At 35.1% G+C, this 27,247-nt stretch overlaps 1 protein-coding gene across 2 annotated transcripts in view; it reads right to left on the bottom strand.

The window, feature by feature from the left end:
• The window catches only part of LRRC28 (leucine rich repeat containing 28), a 183,678-nt gene that overhangs the window by 144,923 nt on the left and 11,508 nt on the right, over positions 1-27,247 (bottom strand). For both annotated transcript variants that reach the window (XM_079907365.1, XM_079907366.1), the window contains 3 exons: positions 19,381-19,421; positions 6,240-6,277; positions 5,440-5,577 (listed from right to left, as the gene is read on the bottom strand). In XM_079907365.1, the coding sequence (XP_079763491.1) occupies positions 5,440-5,577; positions 6,240-6,277; positions 19,381-19,421 (217 nt within the window). The remainder of the gene's footprint in view (positions 1-5,439; positions 5,578-6,239; positions 6,278-19,380; positions 19,422-27,247) is intronic.

Genomic DNA, 27,247 nt, shown 5'->3' with positions numbered 1-27,247 from the left:
GAATGTTTATATTAGTTTTACTGATAATAGCCCAAAGCTAGAAAAAACTGACATGTCCATTAAGAGGAAAGTAAATTATAAATTGTATGTTTATACAATGGAATTCTACTCTGCAATAAAACAGGATGAACTACTGACACATGCAACAGCATGGATGCATCTTGAAACCATTATTTTGAGTGAAAGAAGTCAAACAGAGAACATACTATATGTTCCCATTTATATTATTTTCAACAACAGACAAAATTAATCTATGGTAAGAGAAATCAGAATAGGGTTTGCCTATAGCAAACTGATTGACTGGAAATGGCGTAAGAGAACATTCTGGGTTAATGGAAATGTTCTGTATCTCAAATAAGATGTTGGTTACATGGGTATATACATTTATCAAAACTCAAGAATTGTACACTTGAGCATTTCACTGTATGTAAATTTTACCCCAATTAAAACAAAGAAAAACCTTGAGAGGACAAAAATATGAAGAACAAAAGTTAAAAGAAAAATAATACAAGAGAGGAGAAAGCCATGGTAATTGTTAAAGTTAGGTATTGGGTATATGGGGGCTTACTATTCTATTCTGTCTACTTTTGATTGTGCTTAAAATTTACCACAATAAAAAGTTTTTTTAAAAGGCAACTGAATAATAGTGTGTTGTTATTTGAAGTTTGCTAAGAGAGTAGATCTTAATTGTTCTCACCACACACTCACACAAAAGGTAACTTTGGGAGGTTAACAAATACATTAATTAGTTCAATTGTAGTAATCATTTCACAATATATATATATGTCAAAACATCACACTGTATACTTTTAAATATGTACAATTTTTACTTGTGAAAAATAAACAAAAATTAAAAATTTTTAAGTATCACAGTAAAAAAAAAGCCAAAATATTCATTTAACCTTTTCCATATGGTATTTAAAATATAAACCCACAATACTCATTGCCAAATAATATACAAAGTTATTGAAAAAAAGGGAGGAGGGACTGGATCTGCTCAGAAAAATAGTACTTCAGGTTCCAAAGTTCTTACACCACAGATTATGATTTCAATAACATTAGCCAGAAGATTTTTTTGGGGGGGGAGGTAATTTGGAACCAAGTTAAACCCAAACTATTAAATTAGTCTTATCTTTCAGGTTGGGGTCTATGGACCAAGTCTGGAAGATTTTGAAAGCAGATGTACCAAGCACCTCTCTCCATCCATGGTTCATGATGTCTGTGAGAGCCTGTCAGAGCTCCACACATATTACCTAGGTGGACCACTTCAGTGTTTTCTGGCCATAGCTCCACTACCAGTATCCATATCACTGTGGCTGAGGACTTTTCTGAAACTGCAGAAGGCTGCTGCTCTGTCCATGTGTGTACATGTGCAGCATGCCAGAAGTAACAGAGAATTAACACCCACCCTCCCACCCAATCAGCTCTCAACCATAATTTTTGGAAGTTGATGTTGAAGTACTGTAGCTCTTTCAGCACTTTAGTGTGATGATTCTGAGAGATATATTTCACACAGAATTAAGCTCTAGTTGCCCACTGTGGTGGCTGGTGTAGGAGTTCAGAGTATGCCACCCCAAAATATGCCATCCTGGTGTACTGATGATTTTAAGTTAAAGGCACTGAAAATCAGCAGATGCAAGGAGGGCACTCTAAGCTTCCTTCTTCTTCCTGAAAGGAGATAAAATTCCCATGCAAAAGGTGTAACCCCCATACCAGGAGGAAGGAAGACATTCTTATGACCAGAGACAGGGAGGTGAGGGTAAACGACAAACAAACCTTGTTAAGCCAAACCTTATCTTCCTAGTCACTTTTCTACAAATAACTGCCCTTGCACAAACTCCTTTGTCTTGTCCATTTTCACAATTTATTACTCATTGTCCAACCTAGTATATATGTGTTTGGTTCTAACTACACTTCTTTGGGTCTTCATTTTTCTTATGAAGGCTCCTGTGTACATGTAAAAATTACTAAATAAAATCTGTATACTTTTCTCCTGTTAATCTGTCTTAACGTCAGTTTCTCAGGCCCAGCTATGGGGCCAAAGAGGGCAGTACACTTTCCCTACACTGACTTAACAACATACTCTTTATAGCCTGTCTTCACATTTCTATACCCATCATCACCCCACGCCAATGTTCTCTGTACTTCCTCCAAAATTACTTGAGTTCAGGTTAAAATATATATATATATATATATATATATATATATATATATATATAATAGAAAGGGTACAAAGCGTACTACAAAAAGGAAAAAACAGATGACAGAATGAACTTCACAGGCATACTACTGATCGTGCTGTTGCTAACCCTGGACTTCCTACTATTAATAAGAGCTTTTGCAATTTCAAAGCATAACAGTTAAGTAAATAGGAGAGTTCAATATACAATTAATCCTATACCCCAAGACAGGCTGTTTTAAGCCTTTGGGCAGCTATGTTACATGGAGCTCTTTTGTTGACAATTCACAGAAGCCAACTAGAGTTAGCTTAAGCGCAAAGTCTATGGGCCTTAAGAACAGAATCAGTGATTGGGAAATTAAAGAAAACTTAGGAAGTCTCTGCCTCCATCTTTTTTCTAGTTATTTACTTCATCTTTCTCTCCTTGTTTCCCAGTCCACATGGCTACTCCCAGACCTCACAAGATTATACAGTACTGTATAGAGGCCCAGAGAGAAATAGAGCCTGATTTTCTTTCTCAGCCTCCGCTGTTCTCTCTTGTTCTCTTTCCTTCTCCCACATTGTCCTTTTCAAAATGCCCAGGGAGAGAAATGGTCCTGCTTGGGCCAGGTACCTACACCAGGACCAATCAACTGTGGAGAGAAAGCAATGTCACAAGGTAGAAAAACGGCAGTACTCTGCAATCCAATAGAATGGGGGAAAGGGACATTCCCAAAGAATGGGTATTGGCAAACAACCCAAGAGAATCAACTATATGAGTCATGGATCTGTTTGAGAAACTGATAAAAACATTGGATCTTCTTCACAGCAATATGTACACACTCACAAACACCAAACTGTCCATACAATTTGAGGGCATTCATGAAGCCTCTGTAATCCATTCTTAGATCCTAATTTTAAAACTCTCTATTATCCATTTAGATATTTTAAATGCTTAAAAATTTTTCAAATACTGCTCTTAAATTTTCAAATTTTAAATACTGAATGTGAAATTACATTCAACGGTTTTTCAACCACAAAAAAATACACATAATAAAATATTAAGTCTTTCACAGGAATATAACACGTAAGAAGTCTATACTAATAACATGGACTAGGTAGAAGAGGCTAACGATCAGACATCAACTGGAGTCTACTGTCATCAAATGGACACTATATGGCAGTCCCTCACATTTTTTACTGCAGTTAAAATAACCTTTCCATAGTATGTCCCCAAAGACGGTCAAACACTTGGGGGATGTGTACCTAGCCCCTCTCCCATTCAAATCATAACACTTGAAATTACCTCATAAAGAGATACATAAAGTTATTCAAAAAATTAGTAAGATCTAGTGCATTGCTACTTATGATGGCCTAGAAAAAAAAAGTCTATACATAGTTTAATCAAAAGTTTCTACTCAAAATACACAGCTATTACTGTATGCAATTTTACTCAAAACAAGCAAAACCAAACACAAACAAAAGAAATAAGCTAGGGAAATAAAATCAGAAGTAAATGCCTCAAATCTATTATGAAACAGGTGAAATATAAATTTAAAATCATATTAAAGTAGTCAGGAAACCTACACCCTCCACTAGTTACTAGGAAGCAGTCAATGACATTAGTAATATATCCTTAACCTCTGAGAGTATATAATGGAAGGAAATGGCCACATTTTACCACAAAATGTTCTTACATTACAGGAAAAGACAGGAAAACAGAAAACAAAGAATAATGTTTTAACAGAGAGTTGTGTTACTCAGACGTTCTTTAAATGTATCGAAAAAGGGGCTTATGAATACAGTACTATACCTATGTATTTTGATTCTACAACATATCTTGTATAAACTTCATATATGAAAATACTACGAAAATCTAAAATATTCAGTATTATATCCATGCGTTTTGACTCTATAATGTATCTTGTGTAAGTTTCATATATGAAAATACCCTGAAAATCTAAAGTGTTATCTTTGCTGATATATTTTCTAGACAATCTCTGAAAGAGAATCTAATTTCCTGAGTATGTGAATACATAAACTTGATGAAAGCTAGAATGATGAAACACCACTGAGTCTGATTACATACAATAAAATTTAAAGATTATATTCCCACACCATACTGAAAATTTTTGTATTAAGTAGAGTTGGAAAAAGGAAGACTCTCATTATATGAGGTTAAAAAATATTTTTTTAAGCAGAGTCAACTGCTATACTAATTATCATTTTTGTGTACAATATTGAACCTATATATGAAAGTCAGCACATAAAGTCTAAAAATTAATCAGCTACTGTGTTTCATTTAGAAATTTCTGTACTTGAAAAACTTTGGAGAAAGTATTTTTTAAATTATAAATTCATTCATGGATTTAACATGAATAGTTTTTAACAGTTTCACATGTCCCTGAAGTTCTGTGACAGGTAGTAATTTGTAATTTTGGTTGAGTCACACATTTCACTCGGATACACTAAAAGACTAGCTGGTATTCCTGAGTTACTAGGAAGAAATAATCCCAGCCAATGTGAGTGACGTCTGTATTTTTTTTGCTCATTTTTGAATGCAGAGTAACTCTTATGTAATACCTGAAGCACAAGATTTTTTTTAAATCATACTTCACTTTTTAAAAAATATGCGAAATGACACAGGACAGAGGAATCTGCAAATGTGTGGGTTCACAAAGGAAGGTCTCTGAATACACCTTGTAAGAAAGGCAAAGGGTTTAATGGTAGCTCAGGAGAATGCAGGATTTTGGTACTATCAATAGGTACATCATAATCTAATAGGATGATCAGAAGGCAGAACTGACAATTCTAGGACTCAAACTTAAATTCTGCTACTAAATTCTAGTATGATTTCACATTAAATCCAAGTTAATGTACATCATTTATCTCACTAGAGAATGAGAGAAAACACTGTATGTATCTGCTTTTGGGACACTAAAATGCAAAGTTCATATAAATTCTCCTATGTGAAATTCAGAACTGAAGTAGCTTTTGGTACAAATATTTCACCAGGACAGTGATTTGAAGGAGCATTGATTCCAATGCACAACTGTAGTAATTGTAGCTGAAAAACATAAATGCCACCTTCTCATACTTGCATCAAGGAAAAGACTCTGAGTCATATTTCATCCACATTCCTTAATGTCATCTTCAAACAAGTAGACAATCAAATACTTACAAATACATCTAAAGCCCACTGCCTAGACACAAAGTAAGAAATATTAATAAAAATAGACTTGTAATATACAAAAAGCTCGTGTGCTACAGACTATGATTACCTGGAGGTAGGAATTGCAGTTGGTTATTAGCTAATCGAAGATGACGTAAAGCTCTCAGATGACCAATTTCTGGGCAAACAATTTCTAAGGCATTGTCACTAAGATCCAAACACTGTAGTTTTACAAGGGACCCAATGGCTTCGAAGAGAAAAGAAGGGTAAAAGCATGATTAATTTGACCCAAGTGTTTTAACACCAAACTTTAATGCAAGTACTCCAAATTTAAATATTTTAATGCTTAATATCCCTGTCTCCAGGGCTGACATAATAGTAAAAACATATATCAAACTAAACTTTTTAAAAATTTTTATTAGAGTATAGTATCAAACTAAATTTTATGAAGTGATAACACTTCTACCTTGATATAAAGTAAGTTTAAAAATAGCACGAATAAAAATGTTAAAACAATGTAAAAATTACTTGAATAAATAATTCATGAAATATATAAAGTCTTTTTTATCTAACCAAAATGCTTAACTGGATTTATTAAACTTAAAAGTTATCATTTTATTATTTACCCAATGACAGTTTATCTGATAATAAATTTTTAGCTAACCATTATAACCATTTCAGACTTCTTAAATTTAATTTAATCGTAACAGTTAACTGGATTACTAATTAGAGGAAAAAAAGCTTTGAAACTAATAAAGATGCTCTATAATTAAAATTCCCTAATTTTCCAACCAAAATTGGTTTAAAGAGACAATCTGTTCTATTATTATAAACTATAATAGCACTATACTATCTGTTCTACTATTTAAACTATAGCACCTCCTAACTAAAAACTTGAAGTGCACGTACCTTCCGGAACCACAACTATGTTATTTGAGTGAAGATACCTAGAGGAAAAGAAGGGAAAAACAGCTGTTATCATTCAGTACTTCTGCTAGATAATCACTCTGTAAAATGCTCACTTAGAGATTTATCAAATATAAAGGGACCAGATTTTCTTTCATACCCTACTCTAAATGTGTAACACAAACTATATGGTCATCACGGATAATTAATAATACTTTGAGAATAATATTGTATGCTAGAATTGCAAATATTAAAACTATTTGCTAATTTAGTTGCTATTTTAAAATTAAAACATACACAATAAAGTATTTTTTTCAACCTCATAAAACAAATTACTAGTTTCTCTAGTTCATTTTAAATTATTCAGGTTTTCAGAAAAACATCTATTGTGTAGAGAAAAGTCAACACCTATTGTGTAAAGGAAAATGCAACTTTTAGTTTTTAAAGGATAACTTCACAAAATAATCAAAGATATTTCAAGCCAGTATGGAGAACCAAAAATGAAGCAATTAAATACTCATCATTTATGATATCTGTAGAAATATTCAACTGTCAAGGTACATAATATATTTCACAGCAAGAGGAATTTTGTAAATAAGAAATCAAATTCTTTTCTCAGAAAAAAAAAAGTCTACCCGGCTGACAAGTCCAGGCAAGTCTAAGTAAATAACATTCCCCACTGAAGTATCTTTAGCACTCTCTGGTGGAGACTTCATGCAATAGTCGGCAGCCAACTATTCAGAGCAAAACAACAGTGACCAATGAAAATCACATAATAATAATTTTAAAAATAAAATTAGATCATTGATTTTGAGGCCAGAGAACTAGATTTTGATAAAGTATTTTCAAACCTGTTGTCTTATTTATTATACCTCATAATCACTCTTCATATAGTATATCTTACATAGAATTTAAAATATTTCTTCTATATATTTTAGCCTGATATCAAATGTTAAAATGTCAATGACACAGAATAAGAAAGATACAAAATTAATAAATTTAAGAAGATTTTTATATGCTGGATTAAATCAATTCTGTGTAGGTATTAACTTGCTGGGCCTAACATAATTTAAACAATTACACCATTCTATGATTCATTTTATTCCTTGCTTTGTGTATACAGAATGATTCCATATTTTACTTTTTTTAGAATGTTTCCATATTTTAAAATCAATATTCTTTAAACATTACTTTTAGGAAGAAATATCTAACTACTTTAACAGATTACTCTAAAAATTCTTTATGCCGAAAGACTATATATATATATAAGTATACACACACATTTGCATGTATTACACAAAAGGCAGAGCGCCTAGACACCAAAATAGATAACTGATTTTTCAGTAATCCACAAAATTTTTGCCTCAACTCCAATGCTACCTACAAAAAAGGACCTTAAAATGTCCAAGTCAAAATATGAACTAAAGTACTATTATCATTAAAATCAAAAAGTATATTTTAACATAATAAATTTATCTACATTATAATGAAAAGCAGTAAATGGTAGTTTAGAATGTTCTCAATCCCGACTACACATTAGAATCACCAGTGGTCTTCAAACTATAGATGTCCAAGGCCATCTCAACTCAAGTTGCTCTGATGTGCAGCTGATGAAGAATCATCACTGGTAAAGTGGATCAGAGTAGGTTCTGGAGCCAGACTGCCTGTACCTTAATATCTATGTGACCAGGGGAAAATTACTGACCTTTTCACTTTCTTAATCTACAGAAGTAGAGGATAACAGCACCAACAACATAGGGATGCTGTGAGGATTAAATGAATTAATAAATGTAAAGCCCTTAGAACAGAGTTCCACGAATGCCACTGTTATAATTATTATTGTTATCATAAGTCATTTGTAATCAAAGGCTTAGCAATTTTAAGTCACTTCTGTCTACTTAATTTTTGTAATTTCAAAGTAGTTAAAATGTTGGTGTTTTGACGTAACTGGTTTTCATCATGTTATTTTTCTACTCAAATAATGCAGGAACTCCCATTCACTGCTGGTGGGAATGCATGACTGTACAGCCACTTTGGAAAATGGTTTGGCAGTTTTTTAATAAAATTAAATATAGATATTTACTTAATAGTAATATGGCAATGTCAGTTTCTTAGTCTTGACAAATGTTCAATGAAATTGTAAGATGTTAACAACAGGAGAAACCTGGGCATACTGGAACTCTGTACTTACTATCTTTACAACTTTTCTGTAAATAAAAACTGCTCCAAAATAAAAAAAAAAAATTTTTTTTATTAAAGGAACAGGACTTATACTTCCAGCCATGACGAAATAATAAGGACCAGATTTACCTAATTGCTATAAGCAACAAGAAAACCAAATGGAATATATGAAACAATTATTTTCTAATACTGACAAGAGGCAACTAGTACTATGTTCCCTGAGAGAGAAGAAACAAGTGAGGTGAGCCACACAGTGTCCACAGATTTATGCCTGGAGGCAAATAGTGCACTGTGGTACAAAAATGGGATCCCAAACAAAGAATGAAGTCTCACTGAGTTATGAAGAAACATATCAGAGTTCAGGGAACCTGAGGCAGCTGGAAGTTGTGGGTACAGTTCTGGAGGAGAGGGCACTACTGAAAAAAAAAACTTCAAGGGATCCTTTGACTCTTAGCTGAATTCTATAATGCACTCCAGTCAAAAAGTAACTGAAAACCTATCAGCTGAACAGTCCACAGAGCTCATACAGGGCTAGAAAGCATTCAAGTTCTGAGCAGCAAGTGTACCAACTCCTTGTTGATCACTTGGTTCATTTAAACGAGATTCTAGAAAGGTCCTGTGTGGGTAATAGGGCTAAACTATCCCTTTAGTAGAAGTTACTCTAGACCTGTCCTAACAAGCATAAAGACAGGCCATGAAAAGATCAAATTAAATTGCAAATAACTGCAGGCCAGAACAAAGCACCACAAAAAGGAAGACAACAAAGTGTAGACACAATAAAGTATTCATAAGGCCCAGCATCTAATCAAAAAGTGCTAAGAATTAGGAAAATGTGACCAATAACTAGGATAAAAAACAGTTAATACAAACGGAACCAGTATGACACAAATGATGGAATTAGCAAATAAGAACTTTAAAACAAAACAACTATAACAACTATATTCGGGTATTCAAAGAAAAATATAAACATTGTGAGAGAAATGTTAACATATAAAGAAGAACCAAATAGAGCTTCTAGAGATCAAATATACAACAAACTAAGTGAAAATCTCACTAGGTTGGATTAACAACTTACTAGATACTGAAGAAGAAAATACTACCAACCCTGAAGACAGGGAAATATAATATGTCCTAACTGAAGTACATTAAAAAAAAAAAAGACTGAAAAGAATAGAACTGAACAGTGTGTCAGTGATTATGGGACCATATTAAACTAACAAACATGTAAGAGTCCCAGAAGCAGGGACCAGAGATAAGGGTATAGAAATAAATATCTAAAGAAATATATTTTAAAAATCCAAATTTGATGCAAACTATAAAGACACAAACCCAAGAAGCTCAATGAATGTCAAGGATAAAGAAAAAGAAAACCACAACAAAGTACATCAAAATCAAATCCCTGAAAACCAATAGAAGAATCAGACATTCTTCAAAGCAGCCCAAGGAAAAAAGACACATTACATACTGAGGAAGAAATATAGGAGTGTCAGCAGATGTCTCTTCAGAAAGTATGCAAGCCAGAAGACAATAAACACCGTGAAAATGTTGAAAGAAAAAAAGTAACTGACAACCAAGAACTCTAATTCCAGAAGGCAAAACATACACATTTCAGAACTATGAAGATGAATGTAAAGCAAAAAACTATAAACTTTTAGAGAAAAAAAGCAGGAGAAAATCTTCAGGGTCTAGGACTAGACAAAGTTCTTAAATTTGACACTAAAAACATGATACATAAAAGCAAAAATTGACAAAGTGAACCTCATCAAAATGTAAAACTTCTGCTCTACAAAAGAACATGAAAATAGAAGTTATACAAAGGGAGAAAATATTTGTAAACAACCTATACAACCAAGGACTGTTTTCTAGAATATGTAAAGAACTCTTAAAACTCTTACAACTAAAGAAAAATATCCAAATAGAAAATGAGCAATAGACATGAACAGACATTTCACTGAAGAAAAGATAAAGATCACAAGTACTTGAAAAGATGTTAAATTAACGTTATAAGCCATTAGAGAAATACAAATTAAAATCATAATTAGATAAAACCACACATCTATCTGAATGACAAAAATTTAAAGTAATGACAAGAAAATAATGCAGGTGAGATGTGGAGAAACTGAAACAATCACACATTGCCGGGGGAGAATGTAAAATGGTACAGCCAACCTGGGAAATTATTTGGCAGTTTTTAATGAAACTACAAATTCAGATCAAAAGTGGCAGAATAAAGACCTCCAAAAATTCTCTTTATTTGTAAAATCAACAATAATACTGGCAATAATTATCAGAAGCTACATGTACAGAACTCTGGAAATTAACCAAAGACTTGCAGTAATACAGGGAGGGTTTATGTAAGAAAAATGGCAAAAATCTCAGTAAGAAGACTAAGCTGTGAATTTTGGGGTATTTTTACTTGCCCCAGTCCTATACCCTACTCTCCACCTCTGCAGAAGCCTGGAAAATCACTTTGCTTTTCACTTCAATTGCAGTAGCCTGGCTAGTACCTAAAGGGGCAGAACCAAGTTGGAGTTCGTTTCCAGAGAACTGTCATTTGACTGTCTCATGGATCTCTGAAAGACCCCACTTGCAAGGCTGTTTTTAACTTGATCTGACTAGAAGCTTGCCCGGTACAAAAACCCTTTCTCCAATTGAGATAAATTACAGGCAATTGTTTAACTTCGCTGGTGCCTGAGGCACTAGATAACAGCTGGAGCAAACAATAGACAACCAAAAACCTTAAATGAAAACGTTGGGGAGTTCCTTCCAGAGAACTTTGAAAAACTCTGACATATTTCTAGAAATCTAGGTCACATGCATGCCCGGAGCTGCACATATGCTCAGGAAAGACCCGAGAAGACCCTAAGCTCTCACCTCTGCTGGACTTGAAGTTCTACATAAGAAGTGAAGTCTAAGGCAAAGTTGTCAAGTGCCTAGATGAGAGGGGAAAGCTTGCCACAATACATATACAGAGACCCTCAGCAAGGACTGGGAGACTTAGCAGATTCAGGTAGGTAAGGAAATCTCTGCTTGATCATTAGCTGACCACTAAGGTAACTGAGCACAAGAACAACACAAAGATGTCTTGTCTCATCACTTCTATTCAACATTCTATGTTCTAGCCAGGGCAACTAAGCAAGAAAAAGAAATAAAAGGCATACACATCAGAAAAGAAGAAATACAACTCTTTACTGGTAGATGACTTGATCTTATATATAGAAAACCCCAAGGAATTCAACAACAAAAAAGAGCTAATGAATGAAGTTGGCAAGGTTGGAGGATATAATATCAATATACAAAAATCAACTGTATTTTTATATACTAGGTACTGAACAATTCTAAAGTGAAATTAAGAATATAGTTTTTGGGCTTCCCTGGTGGCGCAGTGGTTGAGAGTCCACCTGCCAATGCAGGGGACACAGGTTCGTGCCCCAGTCTGGGAAGATCCCACATGCCGCGGAGCGGCTGGGCCCGTGAGCCATGGCCGCTGAGTCTGCGCGTCTGGAGCCTGTGCTCTGCAACGGGAGAGGCCACAACAGTGAGAGGCCCGTGGGGGAAAAAAAAAAAAGAAGAATATAGTTCTATGTACAATAGCATCAAAAAGAAAAAATCTAAGAGAAGAAATTCAGCATTTTTACGCTGAAAAGTGTTCAATGTTCAAATTTTAAAACTGTTGAAGGAAACTGAAGACCTAAATAAATAGAAAGATATCCCACATTCAAAAATTAGAAGACATAATACTGTTAAGATGGCAATAATCCACAAACTGATCTAAAGATTCAGTGTAGTCGTTATCAACAATCACATTTGGCGTTTTGTTTTTTTTTTGCATGAATTGACAAGTGGATCTTAAAATTCACATGGAAATGCAAGGGATTTAGAATAGCTAAAACAATTTTGAAAAATAAGGATAATGCTGGAGGATCCATACTTCTCAATTTCAAAACTCACTACAAAGCTAGAGTAATCAAGTCTGCATGGTACTGGCAAAAAGATAAAACATACAGATCAATGGAACAGAAGTGAAAATCCAGAAACATGCCCATGTGTCTATGGTCAACTGATTTTTAACAAACATGCCAAGACAATTCAATGGGGAAAAGAGTAGCCTTCTCAATAAATGGTGGTGAGATAACTGGTTATCCCATGCAAAAACAGAACATAGACTTCTACATCATATCATATGCAAAAATTAATTCAAAATGGATCAAAGACCTAAATGTAAGAGCTAAAATTATACAACTCAAATAAGAAAAGAGGAATAAATCTTCATGACATTGGATTAGAAAGTTTCTCAGACATGACAACAAAACACAAGCAACCAAATAAAAATTTATCAAGAAAGTGAAAGATAAACCACAGAATGGGAGAAAATATTTGCAAATCATATATATCAGGGGTCCCCAACCCCCAGGTCGCAGACTGGTACTTGTCCGTGCCCTATTAGGAACCAGGCCGCACAGCAGGAGGTAAGCGACAGGCGAGCAAGAGAAGCTTCATCTGCCACTCCCCACTGCTCCCCATCGCTTGCATTACCACCTGAACCACCTGCCCCCACCCCGTCCGTGGAAAAATTGTCTTCCCCAAAACCAGTCCTTGGTGCCAAAAAGGTTGGGGACTGCTGATATATGTGATAAGGGTCTGGTATTCCAAATACATAAAACACTCTTAGATAATAATTTTTAAATGGACAGCAGATTTGAATAGATTTCCCCAAGGAAAATATACAAATGCCCAATAAGCACAGGAAAAGACATCATTAGTCATTAGAAAAATACAAATGAAAACTACAAGATACCAGTTCACACCTATTAGGGAGTTACAAGGAATTGGGGGAGGGGAATGACTATTGATGGGTTTCTTTTGGGGTGATGAAAATGTTCTGGATTAGACAGTGATAATGGTTGCTCAACCTTGTTTATATACCAAAATCACTGAACCATACACTTTGAAAGTGTATGATTAAAATTTTATGGTACGTAAATTATATCTCAATTTAAAAAATGAAACATGCAATTTCCATGTGACTCAACAATTACATTCTTAAGCATTTATTGCAGAGAAATGAAAACTTATTCACACACAAAAAAACACGTACATGAATGTTCATAGCAGCTAAAATTTCATAATAGCTAAAAACTGGAAACAACCAATATGTCCTTCAATAAGTGAGTGGATGAACAAACTCCATTACATCCACACTGTGAAATATAACCCAACAACATAAAGGAACTATTGGTACATGCAACAACTTAAATAGATCTCAAGGAAATTATGCTCAATGAAAAAAAAAGCCAGTCCTGAAAGGTTATATACTATATGATTTATATAACATAACAAATTAAAATGACAAAATCATAGAGATGGAGAACAGAGTAGTAGTTGCCAGGGTTTGGGGGACAGGGAGAATGTGATTATAAATGGGTAGAAAATGATGAAAACTGAATAATATCAGTGGATTGTAGCAATGTCAGTTTCCTGGTGGTGATCTTATACTGTAGTTATACAAGACATGAACACCGGCAGAACCTCAAAGAGTACCCAAGGATGTTTACATATTATTTCTTAAGATTACGTGTGACTACCATTATCTCAAAGTAAAAAGTTTAATTTTTAAAAAAGGAGAAATAAAGACATTTTTCAGGCAAACCAAATCTGAGAGAATATAGGAATTAATATTAAAGACTTTTTTTTCTCATTTTAAAATTTCTTTAATTGACAACTTAAATTCAAAATTATAATAGTGTATTTTGCCAGTTATCAATTTTGTCTCTCAGCTCCAAATCTACCTGCTATGCCATATTGGAGCTGGACCCTGTCAAAATTTCTCCTTTGCCAACTGATCTAATGTTAGGCCTAATGTTATCAAAAGAGGGTACTGGAGTGACTCTGCAAGATGAGAGTAGCAGGAGGGCATTTCCTTTCTGGGTCCAGTCCCCTTTCAATTTTTTAATCCAGCACACAGCCAAGGCCCAGTAGTCCTCTTGGACAACCTTAAACTACATTCTCAAAGTGACCATGAAGTCACTTTTGTGGCATCTCAGGCTATTATCCTCAGGCCACACTCTCCCCATCCAACAATGCATTTCTATAAAGAACTTCAGTTGGCCTCAAGCAACTGTCTTCCCACCCTGTGGCTACTTCTGCGTTAGCTCTGCCATGCTCTCAGGCAATTGCCTCCTTCCTACCAGTCAGACTGTTTCTAATAGATCAGCTCTACATTACCAACACCGTCCTGAAACAGTGAGCTGATATTACAGATCTGCTCTGGCCTAACCAGATGGCAAGGTTCTTCACCACCAGAGCACTGTATGTTTTGTGGCAGCCACATCTTATTTGAAGAAGTCTAATCTCAGCCTAGGTTTGGGGCTCTCCTAAGTCTTTAGTTCCTTCATTGTCTACTTTCTCTTGGTCCAGATCTACTTTTTTGTACTTACTAATTAATTATGAATACCATGGAGTCCTCTTTTACCTCTTTTAGTAGTTAATAACATTTTACTAGTTAACAATTCTTTATATTACTTCTCCCTGCTTAAACAGGGGTATGGTTTCTATCTCCTAACTGGACCCTGACTGATATATACATGGTTTATACATACATAGATCTATCTCTCTCACAACACTCACACACATGTAAAACACAGGACAGTAGCACAAAGGATAGGAGCGATGAACTGAAAGTATTGATCTAAGGTTCTTATATTAAATGTGAAGTAGTATATTATGTGAAGGTAGATTATAATAGGTTAAAGAAACATAATATAAACCTTTCAACATTGAAATGAAGTAGAGTTAATAAATCAATAATAGTAAAATTTAATCCTAAATAACACAAAAATAATTTAAAAGAAGAAAAGTAAAGAGGGAAAAAATAACAAAGAACAACTGGGACAAACAGAAGACAAACTGTTAAGTTGGTGAACTTAAATTCAATCATATCAGTAATCATATTAAACATAAACAGTCTAAACACTCCAGTTAAATGAGCCAGATTGTTAGACTGGTCAAAATCAAAGAACCAACTAATGTTGACCTCAAGAAACCCACTTGAGTTATAGAGGCAGAAACAGATTAAAATAAAAGAATGCAAGCTCTAATTCCAGTACAGCAGAATAAACTCCTACTGGACCAATCCTCTGGCAACTAAAACACTGAACAACACACACAGACAAAATGAACCTAAGGCACTGCAAGAGTAAACAAATAAGCCAATTCTGAAGGAGAGTCAAAACTTATAAGAAAGAACGGCACTGGGTGATTCTGGGTTTCATTTTAAAAAAAAAAAGCATTTAGTCTAAGGAAGGATACAGTTATCACAAAAAATGGCTAAAATTCCAACAGAAAACTGCAGTGTTGCTAGCCTAAAGGAGGACAGAGTTCAGGGCAACCATGGCCCCTGACAAATAAAGGGAGAATACCAGAAAAAAAAATAAAAGCCAGGGAGGGGAAACCCCAAACCCTATGTATAAACTTTGCCTAAATCAGTGGCTGACTGCAAAACCATTCACATGTGGAAGAAACTACAACTAAAGATAAAAGAACCAGACTGAGATTTCAGCTGCCTTCCAAGAGGCTGTTTACTGCTTGAGTCAAACCAGGTAAATTAATCACTGAAATATTGGGCTGGCCGGAAAGTTCGTTCGGGTTTTTCCATAAGATGTTATGGAAAAACCCGAACGAACTTTCCGGCCAGCCCAATAAAGACATCAACACTCTTTGATGAAATATAACAGATTCCAGTCTCCAAAACATATGTCCTCATTTGTCAGAATATAATCTAAAATTACTCAATATATGAAAACCCAGAAAAATGTCAACAACAACAATGGATAGCAATCTCAAGAAAAGACAGCAACCTCAGGAGACAAATACTTTTAAAGGGCTCAAAGAGGGCTTCCCTGGTGGCGCAGTGGTTGAGAGTCCGCCTGCTGATGCAGGGGACACAGGTTCGTGCCCCAGTCCGGGAGGATCCCACATGCCGCGGAGCGGCTGGGCCCGTGAGCCATGGGCACTGAGCCTGCGCGTCCGGGGCCTGTGCTCCGCAATGGGAGAGGCCACAACAGTGAGAGGCCTGCGTACTGCAAAAAAAAAAAAAAGGGGGGGGGCTCAAAGAAATAAAAACCGTCAAGTTAGAATTCAACAGCCATTGTATAGATAATTCAGTGTGGAGTCTTATGGTGCAATCTTCTTCATCTTCATGATTGTTTCACCTTTTTGCCTGAAACCCCCAAGAATTTTTCCTTTAGCTTTAAAGTCTGAAAAAACCTTTGAAAAAATTTCACGCCCATTACTAACAAAAAAATCTTGAGAAAATAGGAATTAATAGTGTGGTAAGTAGCCCCTAGGATGGTCCCCAATGATCTCTGCTACCTGGCATTCAGGACCTTGTGTAATAGCCTCCCCTTGAGTGTTCATTAGATCTAGTGGCTCCCTTCTAAAGGACAGATATAGTAACAGTGACAGGATGCCACTTCCAAGATTAGGTCAGAAAGAGACTATGGCTCTTGTCTTGTATACCCTTTCTTGCTCTTCTGCTTGCTCACTCTGATGGAAATCAGCTGCCATGTTGTGAGCAACATAACAGAGGCCAAGTGGCAAGGAACTAAAGGAGTTCTCTGCCCAACAGCCAGCTAGGAACTGAGGCCCTCAGTCCAACGAACTGCAAGAAATTGGTTGAATCCTGCCAACAACCACATGAGTGAACACAGAAGAGGATCTTTCTTCAGTTGAGCTTTCAGGTAAGTCAGCAGCCCTAGGCAACAATCTTGATTAGAGACTTGAAAGAGACATTGAAGCAAAGGCACCCAGCTAAGCCAAGCCCAGATTCTGGACCTTCAGAAAATATCAGAGAATAAGTGTTTATTCTTTTAAGCACACCTACATTTTAAGCAAGTACATTTTGGGTAATCTGTTAAGCAGCAATAGATTACTAACACAGATGGATATTTACTGAACACAAAAGAATTGTGTTAACTGTAAAGCCAGCATCTTTCTTAGTGGGGAAAACCTGGAGGTATTCCCACTAAGGTCAGAAAGATGACAAGGATGTCCACTACCTCAAGTACAATTTCACACTGCCCTGGAGAGGGACTAGCCAATGCAATCAGAATAGAGAAGATAATTAAAGATTTGGAAAAGAAGAAATAACACTGTCTGTATTTTCAGACATGAGAGTATACCTGGAAAACTCTGGAGAATCAATGATAAAACTAACTCAAACAATGAAAGATTTCAGGAAGGAGCAAGATATAAAGTTAACATGCAAAAACCCATAGTGCTCCTATATACAAAAAATAGCCAGTTAGAAGATATAACAGATAAGAAAAATCATTTACACAGCAAAAAAAATAAATATTTAGGAACAAACTATTAGAAATGTTCAAAATCTATATGAAGAAAAATATAAAGCACCTATTAAGGACAGAAAAGTAGACCTAAAAAAATGTTAAGTCATCCTTGTTCTTGGAAATACACACTGAAGTATTTAAGGGTAAAGAACCACAATGTACGTAACTTTTTCTCAAAAGCTTCAGAAAAAAAATAAATACACATATAATATGTATAAAGAGAATGAAAGCAAAAACTTGATAAAGCAAATGGGGTAGAATATCACCAAAGATGTTTAAACTGAACCTAATCCAGAGGAAACAATCAGACAAATCCAGACATCTACTTCAAAAAGATATTTTTTGGGGAAAATTGGGATAATTTAAATACGAACTATATGTTAGATGATATTATTGAAATAATATTACTTTTCTTAGGCCTAAAAACAATACAATTACGTGCAAAAACGTCTTTATTCTTAGGAGATATATACTAATGTATTTAGGGGTAAAGTATCATAATGTGTGTGAGAGAGGGAGAGAAGGAAGGCGGAGGGAGAGAGCGAGAGTAAAGAGAGGGTAGGAAAGGCAAAGAGAGAAAGGAAATGTGGCAAAATGTTAAGTGGTTAAATTTAGGTGAAGACTGAACAGTTGATCCTTGAACAACATGGGTCTGAACTACACAAGTCCATTTATACTCTGATTTTTTTTTTTCAACAAGTACCTACTACAGTTCTACACCATCTGAGGTTGGGTGAGTCCACAGATGTGGAACTGTGGATATGGAGAGCCGACTATAAAGTTATACTTGGATTTTCAACTATGAGGGAGTGGCACCTCTAACCCCCATGTTGTTCAAGAATCAATTGTATGGATGCTCATTGTACTATGCTTTCAACTTTTTTGTTGGTTTGAAATTTTTTTAAATAAAAGGATGGATAAAAAAGAAAACGACAGAGACTCCCGGCTTATAGAGGAAGGTGTAAAGTTAGCTTTCCCTACTTTACCTCCTGAAAATCATACCAAATAATAAAAGGAACAAGGAAAGGTGATGCAAATTCCTCCTTCAACGGAATTAGACGGGTAGAAAGAAAGGGAAATACAAGATATTGAAATTTCTTATCTTCTTTAGTGAACAGATACTTGAAGTTGATGTACTAAAAAACAAAGGTGTAAACATTATTTAGTATTATGGAGGTAAATCATCAACAGAACTAAAACAAATGTAGGATGTTAAGGAAGGGGTCTTTTACTCTATATTTTAAATCTTTTATACCATCAGACTGTTTATATCAGTATCACATGTAGTAGTAGTAACAATAATAATAATAAATATTCCCAATTACATGGAGTATCCAGAAGGATTCTGTGACAAAGATGCTGCCCCCAGAAAAAAATGTATCTTTCATCACCTTCACTACCCTGAAGTAAGATATTTAAAACACAAATTTAAATGGTAAAATACTTTAAAATACTATTGGGTTTAGCAGAACCACAGGTCTACCTACATGAGCACCATGATCATAATACCAAAAAATAATAAATTAATACATTAAAATTGTATTTCCCATTATTTCAAATAACTTAAAATTATGTTCATTCTTGTCTTTTAAAAAAATTTGAATAAGCAGACTCACAGTTCCACAAGGTTTGGAAGCTTCTGAGCAAGGTTTTCTGGCTGAAAATTAAAAACTCAGAATTAAATTTTATTTTTGAAAAATGTATAAACATTTCTAAATAGCTTAAACACAAAGTACTATCTTTTGAAGGGCGGTGAATTTTCAGAAAAGGTGAAAATAATAAATCAGCAGGTCTGGGTTTATACTTGCATAGACCATACTACAATTTAAATTTATACATTTGAACAGAAACCAGATCTCATACTCCACAATCATGGAAGAAATGAAAATGTTTTTAACAGACAAAGACAGAGGGAATAACACTATGTGACGTCGGAGCCAGAGATTGGAGTGATGCAGCTGCAAAGTCAAGGAACACCGCTGGCAACCTCCAGAAGCTCAGAGAAAGGAACAGATTCTTCCTCAGAGCCACGAGAAGAAACCAACCCAGCCAACACCTTGATTTTGAACTTCTGCCCTCCAGAACTGTGAGACAATCAATTTCTGTTATTTTAAGTCACATAGCCTGTGTAATTTGTTATAGCAGCCATAAGAAAATAACACCTACCCCCCGCCAAACCAAAATCCCAAATTGCACCTCAGGAGGAAGAAACTAAAATCCCAGGGGGCTGACATCAAAACCTAACCAAACTCAGGATATAAAGAGTAAGCTGGAGCTCAGGTGGTCTAAGGGAGTGTCACATCTGGCCCAAGTTCTAAGTTCGGAGTAGGAGTGTGATATGGCAGGGATAGGAAACTGGCCATTGGGAGGAGAGGAAGGGAGATGGGTCTAGGTCTCTTACACAGAGTCATAGCTCTGGAAGGACTGGCTATTCCATGAAAAGAATCCTAGAAAAATTCCAGTCGTAGACTGAAAGCAGACTTCTCTCTGCTGGAGGCCCTGGGTAGAAGGAAAAGCCTCCTGTAAGTAACTGAAAGTCAGCCTGCATCTCTCACACATGCACATGCACACAGATACACATAAACACAAAGACAGGAGTTGTTAAAGCTAAAGGAGCACACTGAGTTAGGAGTAATTTTTTTTTATTCTACATTAAAACATACTGTAGAGTTAAACTAAATATCAGTAACAAAGAATCAGGAATGACTTTTTAAAAGAAATTATGTCTAACCTGAGGCTTGAAAGACAAATATAAATTATCAGAGGTTGCCATGGAGCGGGGAGGAGAAAGTTCTGGTTAGCTTTGTAGGCACATGAAGCAACATATGAAAAGACAAAAAGAGAGGTATGTTTGGGAAATCAAAAATATAATTTTTTCTGCTCTAACTCCCCAACAGTACTCATGACAAAAATCTTATATTTTCAAACACTTGTTATAAAAACAATTGTGTCAACAGAAAAACAAAAGTTTGGGGGACTATAAAGTTTTAGATTTGTAACAAATAATTTTTCTGAGAGAAATTTATAAACAGTGATTATCATTAGGAAAAGGACCAGTGTTGCTATTCTCCATCTACTTTTTTATCATCTGAATCTTTAACAATGAGCATGTATGTCTTTTAAATTAAAAAAAAATTAAATTTTAAAATGTAGTATTTAAATTGCTACATAATTGAGTAACCAATCATATGATATGCAATTTAGGTTCTAAACACTCAATAAGAGAAATGCCATTAGTTTGGTATTTCTGGGCCATCAGGTATGAAGGTATATGATTTTGCAGAGAGTACCAAGGAACAGATCACTAAAGGCTTATATTTTATATTGAGGAAAAACTATTTTTAAAAATCTTGAACACAATGGAAATCCACTAGTTTATTTTAATCAAGGAAATAAAACTATTAATTTCATATAGGTATATTGATGTATTTAAATACTTAGCAACAGTATCCCAAGCTACTTACACATATAATATCCTCGCCCTTTTACAATAAAATAGCACTGAATATGAATACTGTTTATGAAGTCAGTGAAACATTTATTGAGTTCCCACTTTTGATAAAACCACATTTTGTTTTCAAATGCTGAATGCTGTGATTCCCTTTCCCCCATGTTTTGACATCAATTATCTGCAATGAGGTCCTTCATGAATGGTCTTTCCTTGAATGTTGCTCTTGGATCTGTCCAAGTCCCCAAAATGTTTCTTCTAGTACTGGTATCTCGCCTAGTAAGAGGAATATACACTTCCACTTATGGGCATACTTACAAAGCATCCCAGGCAAACTAAAGCACTCTGTGGGTGGTGGAGGGGAGATAAGAGGCTTAATAGTTGTTCCTCTAAAAAGGAAAGGCTTGTCCAGAAAAGCAGTGGTATTAGACCCTCATCTAGTTTGATCTGCTACAATATCAGTATCATATCTGGCTAACTAAAGGACCCATGGTCATTCTTTCCAGATGCCTACTTGTCTCCATCAGACAGAATCGCAATTTTTCCATGACAAACTAGTTACCTCTTTGAGCTATTTAGCTACACACACAATTAAGCACTGAATAATGTTCCTGCTGCCATTAGTGCATCACTATGTCTTTATTAGTAAGTATCCTGAGTTTTAATTTAAAAATAAGCACACCAACCTTGAGAAAACTGCAGTTCATCAGAATACTGGGTTTTAAAAAACCCCAAAAGCCTGGTAAATAATCAGCCTGCTGCAAAGGCTGTGGCTGACACCTACTGGTGTTCTATAATACATTCTCTGCTATATAGTGGCACATTTTAGCAATGTAACTGAATAATATAAGAGAAATATTATACATTTTAATTTTTCTATTTCCATAGTTTATGAAAAGTGGGTAAGAGACTGGACAACTATATGTTAACATCAACATTTTTGTTACTCTGCGGGTAACTAAGCTCTAATGCTGGATTACAGATGCCACACAAACTAGTTTATCTTGATTTATAGGATTTAGTCTATTAAGTTTTAAAATGTTTTTAAATTTTAAAATCCTGATAGACAAAAGTAATAACCTTAGGGCTTCCCTGGTGGCGCAGTGGTTGAGAGTCCGCCTGCCGATGCAGGGGACACGGGTTCGCGCCCCGGTCCGGGAAGATCCCACATGCCGCGGAGTGGCTGGGCCCGTGAGCCATGGCCGCTGAGCCTGCGCGTCCGGAGCCTGTGCTCCGTGACGGGAGAGGCCACAACAGTGAGAGGCCTGCGTACCGCAAAAAAAAAAAAAAAAAAAAAAAAAAAGTAATAACCTTAAAGTGCCTTGCAAAACTGTTATTACTAATATTTCCTTCTTTTTCACAATTTTGACATACAGAAGTTTTAATAAACAATCTGTACCCAAATTCCTTGAGTATGAATACTTCCTACTAAACTACTTAAAAATTGTTTTATAAATTAAGACAAAATTATCTTCATTAAATCTCATACTATCACTTAACTGAACAATTTTTTCTTTACAAATAATGTAAAGGTAAACTTCAGCAAGCACAGTTAGTATAAAATTTACCTCAAATTTTGAATCAATTATGCTTTACCATGTCCTTTTATGGAGAACTTTCAACCCCCTTAAATGGGAATGTTTTAAAATTGCGTATCTTGGAACAAATATTTCAAATATGTTGCAAACACATGTTCAATCCTGTCCTCTTGTAGTGACTGTGCACTACTTACTTTCTTTTCTTCTCCTTCTGGGCAGCTGGTAGGATTACACTTCTCTCTTCAAGCTCGACGTGACTAAGTGACTTGCTTCGGTCAATGGAATTATGTCAAAGTAGAGGCCTTAGAGAGCTTGAGCACGAAAGGTCCACAGTGACCTTTATCAGCTTTCATCCCTGAGTAAAGATACCATGAACCAAAGTCCCCGAGAGATCTGAGAGAGTAGTGCAGCATGAATGAGAAATCATTGTGCTGTTACAAACCACTAGGATTCAGGGTTCTGCAAAACCTGCCATCCAGCCTCTAACAACACATTTTAAAGAAGTCATGAATTAAGTGCATAGTTTTTACAGCAGTTATAAAAAGTAGAATAAAGTCAGACTTCTACCTCACACCATATACAAAAGTTAACTAAAAATTAACTAAAAACGGATCAATGACTTATATCTAAGAGCTAAAACCATAAAACTCATAGAAGAAAACATGGGTAAATCTTCACGATCATGGATTTGGCAATGGATTCATAGATATGAAACCCAAAGCAGGAGCAACAATAGAAAAAATGGATAAACTGGACTTCATCAAAATTTAAAATTTTTGTGCATAAAAGGACATTTCAAGAAAGTGAAAAGGCAATATATAGAAGAAAATATCTGCAAATCATATAACCAATGGGGTCTAGCATTCAGAATATATAAAGAACACTTACAACTCAACCACAAAAAAACAAACAACCCAATTGGAAACAGGCAAAGGATTTGAAAAGACATTCTTTAAAGAAGATATGCAAATGGTCAAAAAGCACACGAAAAGACACCCAAATTCATTAGCATGAGGGAAATGCAAATCAAAGCCACAATGAGGTACCACTTCAAAACCACCAGGATAGCCATAATTTGTTAAAAATGTAAAATAACAACTATTGACAAGGATGTGGAGAAACTGGAACCCTTGTACATTGCTGGCAGTAATGTAAAATGGTTCAGCCACCGTAGAAAACAGTTTGGCTGTTCCTCAAAAAGTTAAACATAGAATTGCCATAAGACTCCATAATTCTACTCCTAAATATATACCCAAAATAATTAAAAACAGGTACTTAAACATGTACATGTACACCCATGCTCATAGCAGCACTGTTCATAATAACCATAAGGTGGGAACAGCCCAAATGTCCATCAATGGATTAACAGATAAACAAATTATAGTATACTCATACAGTGGCATCTAATTAAGTCATAAGAAGGAATGAAGGAATGATACATGCTACCACTTGGATGAACCTTGAGAACATTTTGCTAAGTGAAAAGAAGCCCTACACAAAAGGTGACATACTGAATGATCCCATTTATACGAAATATCCAAAATAGATAAATCCAGGGAGATAGAACACAGATTGCTGGTTGCAGAGCTGGGGTGTGGAGGAGAGTGGGGAGAAACTGCTTAATGGATAAGGGGTTTTCCTTTGGAGTCATGGATATGTTTGGAGCTAGAAAGAGGTGGTGGTTGTGCAACACTGTGAATATACTAAATGTTATTTAATTTTTCACTTTAAAATGGTTAATTTTACATTATGTCAATTTCACCTCAATAAATTATTTTTAATTTTAATAAAGTTAATAAAGTTTTGGTACTGAAGGCAAAAAGTACTTCATTCAAAAACCACCACAACATACTCAACAAGCTTTCTAGTTGGATTAATAATTTGGTGTCACTGCTTCTGGGCAAGCATACAGCAAGGGTTAAATACCATGTGGCTATATGAAAACAACTAAGGTAAACCTCTTTTACTACCAGGAATATTATTTCATTCCTCCTCCAGTATTTCTCCCTCTTTTATATATGCTATAGAGGAGGATCTCTCAGCAGGAAAGTCAGAAGCTCCGGCAGGCTAATGGGAACAGAGAGAAATTAGCAGCACCACCTTTCCTTGTCCACAATAGCAGAAAGGCCCTCCACAGTCCTACTCACCATTTGCTCCCCAATGTCCCTTACCATTTACCCTCTTGTCTCTTGGCTCACTTCCCATTAACTACTCATTTTCCTCTTTTAAAATTTCTCTCCAAATAAACATTAAGCAGACCAAAAAAGCATGAGCCTGTCTTAAACACTTGTCATATTTCCTTGGTGTTTCCGGGAGATAGAAAAACACATCAGATTCTCAATATCTGCATCTACCATCATCAAAATCTCTGATGGTTAAATTCCTTTCTTCTGAAACGAGTGACACAAAGGAATGTTATTAAGTATCGTTTTCATTTGAATTATCCTAGAAAGCCTGACACACATTTTGGGAGGAGAGGGATGAGGGGAGGTGCCAGGGAGAGGGAGAAGAGGCAATAAGAAACGTGCTTAAGAGCATTAACAGCTCACTAACCCCTCCTAACAAGGGCTGTGCAATCACTGTTAGGTCAAGGACCACTAGAAGTTACCACTGACATCCTGTTTCCCAGCAAAAATGTAATGACTACACTGGGCAGATAATGAGTAATCTAGTCATAAGCAATACAAAAAGATAATCCCAAACATATGTCAGTGTTTTATGGGAAAGTGCAAATTTTGATTATTTGGATATGAAAGCATAGCATCTTTAGGGTTTTTTGTTTATTTTCTTGGTTCTAAAAGAAAAACAATGAAAAACCATGGCAAATACCCAAATTTCTTGGAATGCATCCATCAAAATAATCACAGATATTTTATGTCCCAAGTTCATTAAAACAAAAATTTCATTGGAAATTCATTGAATACAAGCATTACAAATATTAAAATAAAGCCATTTCAAAAGGGAAGGAAAGGGGAGGAAATTGAGGAAAGGAAAATTTTTCAAAATGTGGACAAGTTCTTTTGTTTCTAAAGTTGTCTTTGAGGTGTCTAAAAAGAATTCTGGGGAAGTTTTTCTTTACAATTCTGTAGCATTAACACAGTGGCAGTTTGACTTTCATGATAAAAATGAGTTGCTACTACCAATTTTAAGGTATTCTTTTTTTTTTCAGTCACTCACACCACTGGTCCAACAGAATTTCTACAATGATGGAAATATTCTCTAGCTACATGACCAATATAGTGGCCACTAGCCACATGTGGCCATTAAGCACTTAAAATGTAGTTACTGTGACTATGGAATTGAATTTTCAGTATTATTTTGTTATATCAATAATTTAAACATTAGTACCACACATAACTAGTAGCTATAATGTTAGTGCAAATTTTATATCATTACACTCACTACCAATTTTTCACTTAAAATCAGCTCTTTTAGATATAAAACATAAAAGAACTACTTAAATAACTGCATGAATGATAAAATTTTTAGATTTTTTTCTTCGAAATGATGAAATATTTGTTTGACATTTATAGAGGCTAAAATTATCACCTTAAAAAATATAAATAAATAAATGTTAAGTATCTGCAAAACACGCCACAACTAGAGAAGCCCACACACCGCAACTAGAGAAGCCTGCACACCACAACGAAAAGATCCCGTGTGCCACAATGAAGATCCCGGGTGCCACAACTAAGACCCAACATAGCCAAATAAATAAATATTTTTTTTAAATTTTCTGTAAAGTATTAATATTAAAAATATTTGTTTAAAAAGGAAAGCTATATAGATATCATAAACAAGGGTTGAAGATCAGATCATCATATGCCCCCTACTTTTTATTTTTAAAAAAACCTATTTAATATGCATTCAGTAAGTATGATTTTATAAATGGAATTTTCAAAGCAACAAAAATAGACACAAAAAAAGAATACTAAACATTTTTTCCATAAGGCCAGATCAACCATTTAAAAATATACCTACCCTTTATAATTCTATATGCGTATAACATAATTGTTTATTTTAGGAGGGAACAGTGTTCCAAGCTCAATGTATGATATTTTAAGCACATTACATACATTTTATCTATTTATCTATCTATCTAGAGAGGGAGAGGGAGACACAGAGACTGATTCGATGGGGCTAACATTTAAAAACTGGTATCTCACTCAGTGCACAGGTACCTCATTTTTAGTATAGTGAATGCTTGAAAATGAATTTAAACTTGTGGAAACATATACAAAGTAATGGCTTCTGAGTCTTCTGCTTGTACACAGAATCCCTCAAGTGGACAAGGATATGGTCTAGTGTTAGATAAAGATCTGTATCCCTGCCCCCTCCTTCTAAACCCTCCCTCCTAATTCCCCAGGCAAAAACTACAAATCACAAAGAGTGGGTTAAATCATGTTCCCCATATTTCTTTAAGAAAGTATAGAATGATGCATGTTGTAAAAGTATTTCTATCAAAACAGTTAGACTCACAGTAAAACTCAGAGGTAA

This window comes from Stenella coeruleoalba (assembly GCF_951394435.1).
Source record: "Stenella coeruleoalba genome assembly, chromosome: 2".
NCBI lineage: Eukaryota > Metazoa > Chordata > Mammalia > Artiodactyla > Delphinidae > Stenella > Stenella coeruleoalba.
This window is presented reverse-complemented; position numbering and strand designations above follow the sequence as displayed.